This window comes from Pristiophorus japonicus, chromosome 13 (genome assembly GCF_044704955.1).
Source record: "Pristiophorus japonicus isolate sPriJap1 chromosome 13, sPriJap1.hap1, whole genome shotgun sequence".
NCBI classification, from domain to species: Eukaryota; Metazoa; Chordata; class Chondrichthyes; family Pristiophoridae; genus Pristiophorus; species Pristiophorus japonicus.
In genome coordinates, this window is record NC_091989.1 from 111587305 (window position 1) to 111600198 (window position 12894).

The 12894-nt window shown below is 45.3% G+C and overlaps 1 protein-coding gene across 1 annotated transcript in view; it reads left to right on the forward strand.

Moving 5' to 3' along the window:
• LOC139278169 (uncharacterized) overlaps positions 1-12894 on the forward strand; it is a 101201-nt gene that overhangs the window by 41390 nt on the left and 46917 nt on the right. The window contains exon 3 of the mRNA XM_070896822.1: positions 10809-10912. Coding sequence (XP_070752923.1) covers positions 10809-10912 — 104 coding nt within the window. The remainder of the gene's footprint in view (positions 1-10808; positions 10913-12894) is intronic.

A 12894-nucleotide genomic window follows, 5' to 3' on the forward strand; every position in this document is an offset into this window, starting at 1 on the left:
GGGAGGTTCATTGATGCTGCAGAACCTCATTTTAGTGTAGCACTTTGATATGTCGTGAGAATAAAAATGTCACTAATTTTGAGTAGCTACACCATTCTGGAGATGAAACAACCTTTAAATGATTGAATTCAGCGTTGCATACTGTCAAACTGACAAGGAAGCAGTGAAACAGCACTAACCTCACAGCAGCGACTCATTACACATGATCCCTTTAAGTAGCGCCCCTGGAGCCTGCATCCGCCTGTTTGACGCCTGCTCTTCCTGTCGCTGGCGGGGCGAGGCGCTAAGACAGGGGGCGACAATGAATTTTGAAGACCGGGCGCCCAGTGAGCATTGCACGCTCGACGTTGTCACGATCTGCCTGGTGTGAAGTCTCTGGTGCTAACTCGTAGCAGCGACATTACGGGGGGACAGGTTTGGCGTGCAGTGCAGGATTTGCTTTGCCGTGGATCTACTGCCGCACCGCCCACATAGCGCCCCCGCTAGGTGCCAACAGGAGGTGCTAAGGTCCCATATTGTTCTCCCTAAGTGTCTTAAAAGTCGGGCCTACCTTTATCTCCAGCCGCTTCTCTCGCTCACTTATTTAAAGTCTTTGGGGTTGAAATTTGGTTGGTTACCATCAGCCGTTAGTGCCCCGGAGAGGCGTTTCTGTGCCGCTAATGGCTCAGCGCCATGCTCGCGATCTCACCACCTGGTGCAAACTTCGGGTGAGTTTTTGCAGTGGCGCAAAGAACTACTGCCTTGCCCTTTACCGCCAATTGTATGCATGCAATGCCTCGCTGGCGCCGCTGATGCGGACTTTGGATTTGGAGTCTCATTACCGGGTGGCAGTGAACACGTCACAGAAAGCTGGCGTTCACAACTGACGGTTACGATGCCGGGGCGGTGTATAAAGGGAGTAGTAACCGGGGCACAGAGGTCGCGGTGTGTGCCACGTATTCTCCTAGCAGAGTGTGTAGGTGTTGGTGTGCTACAGCTGCTGAGTATTTACCTTGACGATGACCATTTTGGCTCCATTGATGAGTACCATCTCGCTCTTACCAGCAACTTGATGGAGGCAGTGTTGGCACACCACGTCATGCTGCGGCGACTACTTCAAAAGTGCCAGCTACACAGACGGGATATGGCCGATGTGTGTCCACGCCTGAGGAGAGGCCGCAGATGTAAGGGCAGGAGGCCTTACCCCACCTCGAGTTTACCTTGCGCATTCTTCGTACCTTGATATGTTCAAGAAGCAGTGAATAAGAAGGCTGTGGTTCTGGAAAGAGGTACATACGAACATATGTACAATGACGGACATGTAAAAACCATATGGTCCATCGTGCCTGTCCCACACAATTGCGATACCTTGTGGATCACAACATATACACTCCACCCCATCTGAAACCACTTGATCTCCTGGGAGAGGTAAAAAAACAAAAACCCAGGCCAATTTGGGGAAAAAAAATCTGGGAGGTTCCTCTCCGACCCATCTAGGCATCGAAACTAGTCCAGGAGATCATTCTGGCCATTAAATTCCCTGCAGTACCTACCTTCTGTAACAGGTGATCTCCGCCGCAGCCAGAAACAAGTCTAGCTTTCGCTTGAAGGAATTCAGCAAGTCTGCATCCACCAAATGAAATGGCAGCTTGTTCCAGAGGTCTGTTCTCTGGGCAAAGAACCACCTCCTGACATCTAACCAAGATCTAGGCCAAAACTTCTTAAATTTGTGACCCCTGGTTATTCCTAACCTATTTAATTGAAATAAACTGTCAGCAGGAACAACGTCTTTTCTCTTCATAATCTTATAAACCTCAATCATATCCCCCCCTAAGTTTACTCTGCTCTAAGATATGGAGCCCCAACTCGTTTAGCCTATCTTGATATCTAAGATGCTTTAGACTTGGAATTATTCGAGTGCCCTCTTCTGACCCTTTCCAGAGCCTCAATATCACCCACAGGTGAGGAGACCAAAACTGGACACAGTATTCCAAGTACAGCCTGACTAAGGTCTTGTACAAGGACAAAACAGCATGCCTCGTCTGATACTCAATTGTCCTATGGATATACCCCAACACCCTATTTGCTCAAGCTATCGCTGCACAGCATTGCTCATGTACCTTTAAGGATGTATGCACTAGAATGTCCAAATTTCTGTTTATCTCCACCATCTTTAATGCCTTTCTCTGGAGGGTGTACAAATGTTAAGCATTTGCCCTGAACACATGCATAACACTGCACAATCCGTGCTTTTTTTTCTCTGCCGCATCCTCTGTGAAGACACAAAACAACAACAACCGATTTCTACAGAAGTTTTAACAATGAAAAAAATTGTAAAGATGATCTTTTAGAGAGTTTCTGTGAATTGATCTTTTGAGGAATGTTTAGAGAATTTAGTGGCATTTTTAAAATATTCTTTTAATGAATGTTTATATCCACATTGTATTTAGCTAAACTGTTAATCACTTCTGTGTCCAGTGATATCCTCCTCCATGTAAGACTCTCAACTATTGGAATGCTCCTCTGAGACTGTCACAATATTAAAGCCTGGCCCAAGTGTGCCTTACCACAGGAGTTACATAAGTGTTCAGTAACATCAGAAAAATAACTCTGTCCTTAACTTTTTTGGATCCACTTTTTGCTTGTCTCAGTGGTTGCTCGTATTCTGTTTGTCCATTAATGGGAAACATTTCCTGCAGGTCTGAGCCCAGATCACAAATTGTGACTTGTCACTAATGCCGTCTAATTGAATATTAATGCTACATTTGTCATATTTTGACTTACACTAAGTTGGTACACAAAATTGCCAACACTCAGAACATAGCTCCCGTTGTCACATGAAATCAAGGAAGCTGGTTATAAATGCAAGAATGACATCACAGGCAAATTTCCCAGTACAGGCAAATTTCTAGCACTAAATTGAATCCCTACATTGTGTGATCACAAACAGTGCCCGGGACCAGCAACTCACAGGTAAGGACTTGATGTTTCTTTACTAACATTATTCTATTTGTATTTGTGTATGGGTTGACAAAATAGAATGAGGATTGTAAACCTACTGGTTTAAATGAACCTAACCTTCCTGAATGAAATCGAGCATTGAACTGTTAGCACGATGAATGTTGTGTTGGGCATGTTCAGGGTTAATCCTACACCCTGCTTATTGCAAACTTCAGAACATTAATATTTGGTGTGATACCAATGGAGATTTTATAATGTTAGTCAGAAAATATTCAATGTGAAGTATTTTGTGAATCTATATTTAAGTACACTGTTTAGTGGTCAGATAAACACACTGGTCCTGAATTTCCTTGGGCCGAGATCGTGCCTCACATTCCCCTCCAGCACTGACCCCGCCAGAGTTTGCAGGATCTGCAGTGGGCTCTATATTTGTAGGGGACAGCTGCGCTACTTCGGGTGTAACTCTGGTACCTGCCTGCCCCAGGTTCTCAGAAACTCCTACGATCCTCTGCCGCGGTGGGTGGGGCCCGGGAGGCGGGTGGGAAGAGGGAGGGTTGCCCGAACCTGCCAATGTTCCTTTCAGTCTTTGTGGTCGCCGGTGCTCCACTCACTTGGTGTCCCACCCTACGTACAAATGCTGGGTCTTGGCTCCAGATCAGGGGTGGATCTCCTAGTTAAGGGAATTCCTATCCCCTGCCCATCATTTGTAAGGCATTGACGGAAGCCTCACCACTTCTATGTTACTGTGGAATCTCGCAGAAACAGCGACAGCCAGTGTGACCAGGGTTAGAATTTCAGGATCACTGTTTGTATGTTCCTGTTCTGGTCTGGTGTACATCTGACAAGTATCTCATAAAGTATGAGGGGCATGAGAACTGCCCAGTGTGGCACTAAAATTAACGACTGACAGAATTTAATTCATGGTTTAAGATTTGGGGTCCTGTGAATGTAAAGAGGTTGATTGGAAAAGACTTTCCTTTGAACAATTATACCTGGACATCAGATTAAATGTAGGAGATTTAGGACAGAGAGCAGGAGATATATTTTTACACAGAGGATGGTGAGGCTGAGGAATGCACAACCAGAGTTAGTGATTGAAGCAGAGACCATGTCAACATTTAAGAATAGGTTAGATAGGTGGGAGAAGGAACGGGGGATGGAGGGAAATGGGAACTGGGTGGGCACATTGGATTAGGGCTACTGCTCATGTGGAGGATATACACCATCACGAACTAGACCCTTCAACCACTGGAAACGTTCTGTTTCTATCCACTCTGTTCCAAAGTTGCCTAAAGGTTGCCGCGCACCCAAACAAAATTAGGGATATTATTGCTTTGTCCCCCCCTCCCCCGTCATAATTCTAAACACCTCTATCAAATCATCATGTAACCTCCTCTGTTCGAATGAAAACAGACCTAATTTTTCATGTCTTCATATTTGTATTTCCTCACATCCGGCAGCATCCCAGTGACTGTAATCTGTGCCCTCTCTATTGTCTCGGTATCCTTCCTATCGTGTGGAGACCAATAGGGCACACAGAACTCTAACTGTGTTACTGAGCTTTTATATAGATTTTTCATCACATTTTGACTTTTATATTCAACATCATTTGCCATAAACCCAGTATCCCTAAACGAGACCTGCAATTGAAAAATATGCCTCTATTTCTGCCATCATCAATATGACGGGCGGCAAACCTCTGGCGTGGAATGTGCGCACGGGCCCTACCCGCCATATTGGACACGTTGACACCTATTTGATGCCAGGTGCATTGTGCACAAATTTCTGCGTCTTTGTTTCTACTTTGCTGCTTGACAGATTATTCCAAATATTTATTGCTCTTTGAATCAAGAAAGTCTTACTAAAATCTGTCTAGCATTTATTTTACCCAAATTTTTATTTATTCACTCTGGTCATATTCTCAGTTGCATGGCTAGTCTGATTCTTTCCACAAATCTCTTGTTGCAGTATATCTTTGTCCTTTTATAATAATATGTGAAAGTGTGTGGGGTAAAAACATGAGGAGGAATGAAATATTGACAGAGTACTCGAGTTAAAGATGGCAAAATTTGGATTTGCGATTAACGTTTTGGTTGATTGAATCTAAAATGGCTGGAATAGTTACATCATGCTAGCATATTTATGTTGAAATCAGATTCTGGGTTCACTTTATCTGTAACATTTAGGGGGCGAAATTGCCCCCTTGTTGCACCACCTGAAGGAGGGGGGCGCTACCACCTCCCGGGAAATTGCTCTGCAGGTTTGGGAGGCATTAGCTCGGCAGCACTGTGTTCCACGGTTAGTGCCCCGGACCGCCATGCAATCGGCGATGATGTCATTGCCATACGCATCAACTGCTCACTGCCCCGCGCCGACCCCTTAATGCCCCACGAGGGAAATTGGTCCATAGTCCGCGAGGCTGGTGCGGGCGGATGACAACGCCAGTTTCGTGGGTCGGGTGTCCGTTCTCAGGGCGCTGTTTAAAGGGGAGGCTTGCAGCGCTCCGGGCCGCCATCTTTATTTGTTGGCTGACTCTCCATGCGTGGTCTAGGCTGACACTCCGTCTTGAGTGCCCGGCTGCTGACCTTATCTCACGTTGCCTCGGTAGCCCAGAGGCGGCCACCAAAGGGCTGTGCAGAGTGCGCAGCGGCCCTCCCATTTAATGGAAGGGGAGGGGCATTGTAGCGCATCAACATGAAACATCAGGCTGAGCGATAACAGTCCCGGCCCCTGAAGGTTACCGCCCCTAATCGGGACACTTGATAATTTTGCCTCCTTAATAGTTAAGATTTGATATTTGATGATATTCTGCCTTAAATACCATTTTAGACTGTGCAGTTTGAGTTTTTATTATTCGATCTTGGGATGTGGGCATGATTGGCAAGGCCAACATTTATTGCCCATCCCTAATTGCCCTTGAGAAGGTGGTGGTGTGAACCGCCTTCTTGAACTGCTACAGTTCTTATGGTGAAGGTACTCCCACAGTGCTGCTTCACTTCTTTGTTGCGATTGTGTGTCTTTCTAGGCATATTGCTGTGAGTCTGGAGTCACATATAGGCTAGACCAAGTAAAGATGGCTGATTTCCTTCCCTGAAGGACATTAGTGAACCAATTGGCTTTTTACGATAATCCGGTAGTTTCATGGTCCCCAGTACTAGCTTTTTATTCAAGATTATATATTGGATCTGATATTTAGTAGTAAGTCTTATCTCGTATCAGGCCTCCATGTGGGGGAACATCTGGGCAACAGTGATCACATCATCATATGGTTCCAATTGGTAGTAGAATGAAAGGTGATGAGAACCTGCAACTCAGACCGTATTTCAAAGTGGCAGATGATTTGGAACAGGTAAATTGGCTAACCCTCTTTCGTGGTGATGCAACCGATGTTGAATATAAATGGAAAGTTTTTAGGAATCAAATTAAAAATGTGGTAAACAAACAAGTGCCCAAAATCAAAAGAAGGAAATGTGGTAAGAAAAGCTAATGTGGCTGAGTGGGTATGTACAAAGACAAATAAAATGTAAACAGAAATATTTGTATAAATTAAAGAAATTTAACACTCAAATAAATAGGGTTGAATGCAAAGAACAACTAAAGAAAACTAAGGCTGATATTAGAACAGCAAAAAGACGAATGGAAAAAAGGACTGTAGACAACTGTGGCAGTAATGGGAAGAGCTTTTTTAGTTATGTGAAGAGTCCAAGAACTATCAAAGACTGAATTGGGATACTGAAGGGAGTTCAAGGCCAGGTTACAAAGGACTCACTGAGAATGGCGGAAATATTAAATGAGTACTTTGCATCAGTATTCACCCTTCAAGATGATGCTCAAATATTAGAAGTTAATGACACTAATTTGACTACTAGTAACATTAACATAGATAAGCATATTGTCTTAGAAAGAATTAAGAACGTAAAAATAGACAGAGCAGCAGGGCTGGACAATATCCACCTGAGGGTCCTCTGGGAGATGGCACATGTGCTATGAGAGCCCCTGGCTTGTATCTTTAATAGCTCACTGCACTCTGGAATGGTTCCTACAGATTGGAAGGAGGCTGATGTAATCCCCATTTTTAAAAAAGGTGACAAGGCAGACCCGGGTAACTATAGGCCCATCAGTTTAACATCAGTAATAGGTAAGATGCTTGAAGGAATCATAAGGCATGCAATATATGAATACTTAGATAGGGTGGGATATATTTGGGATACCCAACATGGCTTCATAAAAAAGAGGTCATGTCTCACAAATCTAATTGTACTTTTTGAAGAAGTTACAAAGTTGGTGGATGAGGGAAGCCCAGTACACATTGTTTACTTAGATTTACAAAAAGCTTTTGACAAGGTACCGCACAAGAGGCTTCTCTATAAAATCAGAGCCTCTGGTATTAGTGGAAATATATTGAGCTGCATGCAGAACTGGCTGGCGGGACGCAGGCAAAGCGTCGTTATAGATGGATTTGGATCTGTTTGGAGACCGGTCACCAATGGTGACCCGCAGTGATCATAGAAATATAGAAATGTACAGCACAGAAGGAGGCCCTTTCGGCCCATCGTGTCTGCACCGGCCAACAAAGAGATGCACGGCCCTCGTTCAACAGCCCTGAAGGTTACATATAAACCTATGAATAATGGCAGAAAGGCAAAGAGCATCTAGCCCAACCAGTCCGCCCCGCACAACTGCGACACCCCTTACACTGAAATATTCTACACTCCACCCCAACCGGAGCAATGTGATCTCCTGGGAGAGGCAAAAACCAGATAAAAACCCAGGCCAATTTAGGGAGAAAAAAATCTTGGAAAATTCCTCTCCGACCCATCCAGGCAATCGAAACTAGTCCAGGAGATCACCCTGGCCGTATTCAATTCCCTGTAGTGCGTACCATTATATCTGCACCAGCCAACAAGAGGTTATCCAGTCTAATCCCAATTACCAGCTCTAGGTCTGTAATCCTGCAGGTTACAGCACTTTAAGTGCCCATTTAACCATCTCTTGAAAATGGTGAGGGTTTCTGCATCCATCACTCTTCCAGGCAGTGAGTTCCAGATCCCCACAACTCTCTGCGTAAAGAAGCCTACCCCTCCAAATCCCCTCTAAACTTTTCACCAACCACCTTAAAACTATGCCCCCTCATAATAGACCCCTCCACCATTGGAAATTGGCCCTACTAGGCCTCCATTATGTCTAGGCCCCTCAATATTTTGTACACCTCAATGAGGTCTCCTCTTAACCTCCTCTGTTCCAATGAGAACAAACCCAGCCTATCCAATCTGTCCACATAACTAAGATCCTCCATTTCAGGCAGCATCCTAGTAAATCTCCTCTGCACCCTCTCTAGTGCAATCATGTCCTTCCTATATGTAATGTCTGTAAGCTTGTAATGTTTGTAGCTCCATACTGTGGATGTGGACATATTGTGTACTGCAACTGCAGAGTTAATAATAAACAGAACCAGGCTGTTCCGGAGGCTTCCGACAGAGCTGCCTGCCATGTTAAGAGCTGTGTGTGCTGTGCTCTGTGAATATATTACACTATAATATGGCAACCAGAACTGCACGCAGTATTCCAGCTGTGGCCTAACCAAAGTATTATACAATTTAAGCATAACCTCCCTGCTCTTATATTCTATGCCTCGGCCAATAAAGGCAAGCATTCCGTATGCCTTCTTAACCACCTTATCCACCTGGCTTGCAACTTTCAGGGATCTGTGGACAAGTGCTGCAAGGTCCTTTTGTTCATTTACACTATTAAGTGGTCTACTACTTAATGTGTATACCCTTTCCTTATAATCCTCCCAAAGTGCATTACCTCACACTTCTCTGAATTAAATTCCATTTGCCACTGCTCTGCCCACCTGACCAGTAGATTGATATCCTCCTGCAGCCCATGACTTTCCTCTTCATTAACAACCACACTGCCAATTTTAATGTTATCTGCAAACTTCTTAATCATACTCCCTATATTCAAATCTAAATCGTTGATATATACCACAAAAAGCAAGGGACCCAGTACTGGGACCGTTGCTTTTTACTATTTTTATTAATGATCTGGATTCAGGGGTTGGTGGGACAAGTTGCAAATTTGCAGATGATACCAAGATCTGTGCGAGAGCTAGAACAGTAGAAGAGGCTCGTCTGATTGAGGCAGATCTTAATGTGCTGGGAGACTGGGCTCATGACTGGAAAATGATGTATAACTTAGCTAAGTGCAGTGTTATACATGTGGGCAGGGTAAATGCTCAACATTTATACACCCTCCAGGGAAATGCATTGAAGATGGTGGAGGCAGAAAGAGATTTGGGCATTCTAGTGCATACATCCTTAAAGGTACATGAGCAATGCTGTGCAGTGATAGCTAGAGCAAATAGGGTGTTGGGGTGTATCCATAGGACGAGGCGTACTGTTTTGTCTTTGTACTTAGTCAAGCCCCACTTGGAATACTGTGCCCAGTTCTGGTCTCCTCACATGGTGGACGATATTGAGACTCTGGAAAGGGTGCAGAAGAGGGCCACTAGACTAATTCCAAGTCCAAAGCATCTTAGTTATCAAGATAGGTTAAACGAGTTAGGAGTGGCTCGTCCCTGAATTAAAGGGAAGGGCCCAAGCTGCACAATCTGCATAATCAACTGTGCCGGGCTGAGCAATCGTGGCACGGACCCCGCGTCCAAATCGACACCGGCACGGAAAATAAAAGCAGACATTTTTTTCAGGAGCAGCCAGCCACTTCCCTTTTAAATTTCACCTCGCTAGCAGCCAGCTGCCCGGGACGTGTCCCCGAAACTGTTGCTGTCATCGCTCGGCGCAGCTTCAGTGCTCGATCCCCAATTTAGGGTCTGGGGTGCTAATGGAGCCTTGTGCATGCCGATTGTCCTATGAGGAGAGATTGAGTAGACTTGGTCTATATTCTCTCGTGTTTAGAAGAATGGGAGGTGATCTCACTGAAACATACAAAATTCTTGCAGTGCTTGACAGGGTAGATGCAGAAAAGATGTTTTCCCTGGCTGGGGAGTCTAGAACCAGGGGTCACAGTCTCATTTAGGAGTGAGATAAGGAGAAATTTCTTCACTCAGCGGGTGTGAATCGTTTGAATTCTCTACCCCAGATGGCTGTGGAGACTCAGTCGTTGAGTATATTCAAGATAGAGATCGGTAGATTTTTGTTTATTAAGTGAATGACGGGATGTGGGGATAGTGCAGGAAAGTGGAGTTAAGTTGGAAATTAGCCATGATCTTATTGAGTGGCGGAGCAGGCTCAAGGGGCCGAATGGCCCACTCCTGCTCCTATTTCTTATGTTCTTATGTTCATGGACCATAAGCTTTTCCATATTAACATCAATTCATCTAGTGAATCTAAATAGATGTATCCAAAGCCTGAAGCAAAGTACAACCCAAGAAACTTTGGATTCCTGTTCACTCCTGATAGACAAATGGTTGTGACAAGCAAATCACATTTATTAATTGCTCAAGTATTTATTTGTTTAATTTGATGGTCACACAGCCTGCGGTTTTATTTCCAGTCTCTGGTGTCCTCAGGTTATGAATCAACTGTGGAAAGAGGACCGACGAACTACCTCCAGCTTCTATCAGTTCTGTTTGACGTGGCCACTCACAGCTGTGTCCGAGCAACCTGAGGACAGTTCTCCATCTGACCTTTCCTCTCCACCAAAATCTAAATCATTCCCCCAAGCCAATTGCTGATCTCGATGATCACAAGTGTGAACCATGTCCTGCCATTTTGTGCCACTGAATGTTGGTGCTCCAATTGAGATTTAATCGTTTAAATAAATTTTAATTTGACACATTTCAGATATAACCAATATTTAAGCAGTATTCACTCAGTGCTCTCATATTCAAAATGTTGATTTTCCAGAGGGGGAATGCAGCAGAAGATGCCTCCCAGAGCAAGTTCCTTTCACAAACTGATGGCCTGTCGATGTCTTCTTTTATATTTCTTCTGGTTTCACACTGGAAAAGGTAATTTGTTTTTCAGCTCTTCCGTTGTTTTCCATCTTTAAATCGCATTTCAATTTCAATGGTTGTACCGGGCTGGCGATCCAATGGGATACATCGTGGGTTGTGTATCTCAGGGTAATGACCCTGTTTAAGAATTTGTATAACCGCAAAGGCTGTTAATGTGCAGTTGTTGTGGACCACACCCAGCACATGATGGTGAATGCCCAGTATCCTGGCAGCAGTCATGATGCCTTTATCCTGTGCCAGTCCACTTTGCCAGCAATCTTCCAGCCACCTCATCGAACCCGAGCGTGGCTGCTTGGAGACAAGAGCTATCCGTTCTTCACCTGGCAGATAACTGCATTTTGTAACCGCATCACTTATGGCCAGCAATGGGAGCCATACTGCCACGAGGAAGCTCATTGAGCAGACCATCGGGGTGCTCAAACAATGATTCCACTGCCTTGACCGCTCGGGAGGCATTCTCCTTGGCATGGGCAGTAGCAGTCTGGGCTGGCTGGCTGACAGGCATCTGCAATGGCACTAGCAGAGTGGCAGTGATGGAAGTATGAATGCTGTCACCCTGAGAGAGGACAGCAGATTCTTGTTCCATGGAGCCACTGCCACTCCCCCTGGGGCAGCCCCTCAGCATTCCTCGCCATCTGTTGGAGAACAGTTTGCTGGGCTGCTGTAAGACCCTTTCCACAACCCAGCCACAATGGCAGCAGTCTGAGCTTGCATGGCAGAAAGCTGAGCCTGTGTGACAGAAGTCTGAGCTTTCACAGCAGCCCTGAGACGTTGTGTCACTTCCACTTGTGCTGCAATATCGCTCATCACACCCAGCATCATGGTTGGGTCTAATGGAGTTGCCAATCACTTCTATCCGGCAAATCATTGGCTCCAATCTCCACTCAAAGTCCCGTGCAATGTTGGACCTGGACTTCTCCAAGCTCCTTAACAGTGACAAGACTCTCTTTGGCAGGCCTGGCATTGCACCAGGAATTTCTGTGTGCATGCCCATCACCCTTCTTCTGAAGGCCACCCTGTTCTATATGTAAACTTGTATTTACTCTGTACAGCCACCAGAGGGCTCATCTGCTGGAGTCCCAAGGGATCCCATAATCCCTAGAGAACACAGCTATTTAAGGAAGCCTCACAGGTTGGAGAGGCACTCTGGACACCTGCAATAAAAGGCTAAGGTCACACTTTACTTTGAGCTCACAGTGTTCAGTCTGACGCTTTCTCCATGCACAACAACTGGCGACGAGATACAGATAGTAAACCAAAAGATGCAGAGAACAGTGGGCATCCTGGAGAAATTCTCGGAGCGAGATGATTGGGAAACTTTTGTGGAGTGACTCGACCAATAGTTCGTGGCCAACGATCTTGATGGGGAAGAGAAAGCTGCCAAACGAAGGGCGATCCTCCTCACCGTCTGTGGGGCACCGAACTATGGCCTCATGAAGAATCTGCTCACTCCAGAGAAACCCACGGAGAAATCGTATAATGATTTGTGCACACTGGTCCGAGAGCATTTGAACCCGAAGGAAAGCGTTCTGATGGTGAGGTACCGGTTCTACACCTGCAAAAGGTCTGAAGGCCAGGAAGTGGCGAGTTATGTCGTCGAGCTAAGATGTTGCAGGACATTGCGAATTTGAAGGACATTTGGAGCACATGCTCAGAGACATTTTCGTACTTGGCATTGGCCACGAAACCATACCTCGCAAGCTTTTGACTGTAGAGACCCCAACCTTGAGTAAGGCCACAGCGATAGCCCAGGCATTCACTGCCACCAGTGACAATACTAAGCAAATCTCTCAGCACACAAATGCTGCTACAAGTACTGTGAACAAAGTGATGTTGTTTTCAAATCGCAACGTACAGGACAAGTCACACATGCCTTCAGCTGCACATCTGCAGATGTCTCGGAGTCCACCATCAAGGGTGATGAATGCAAGGTCATTAACACCTTGTTGGCGCTACAGGGGTGATCATCATTTCCA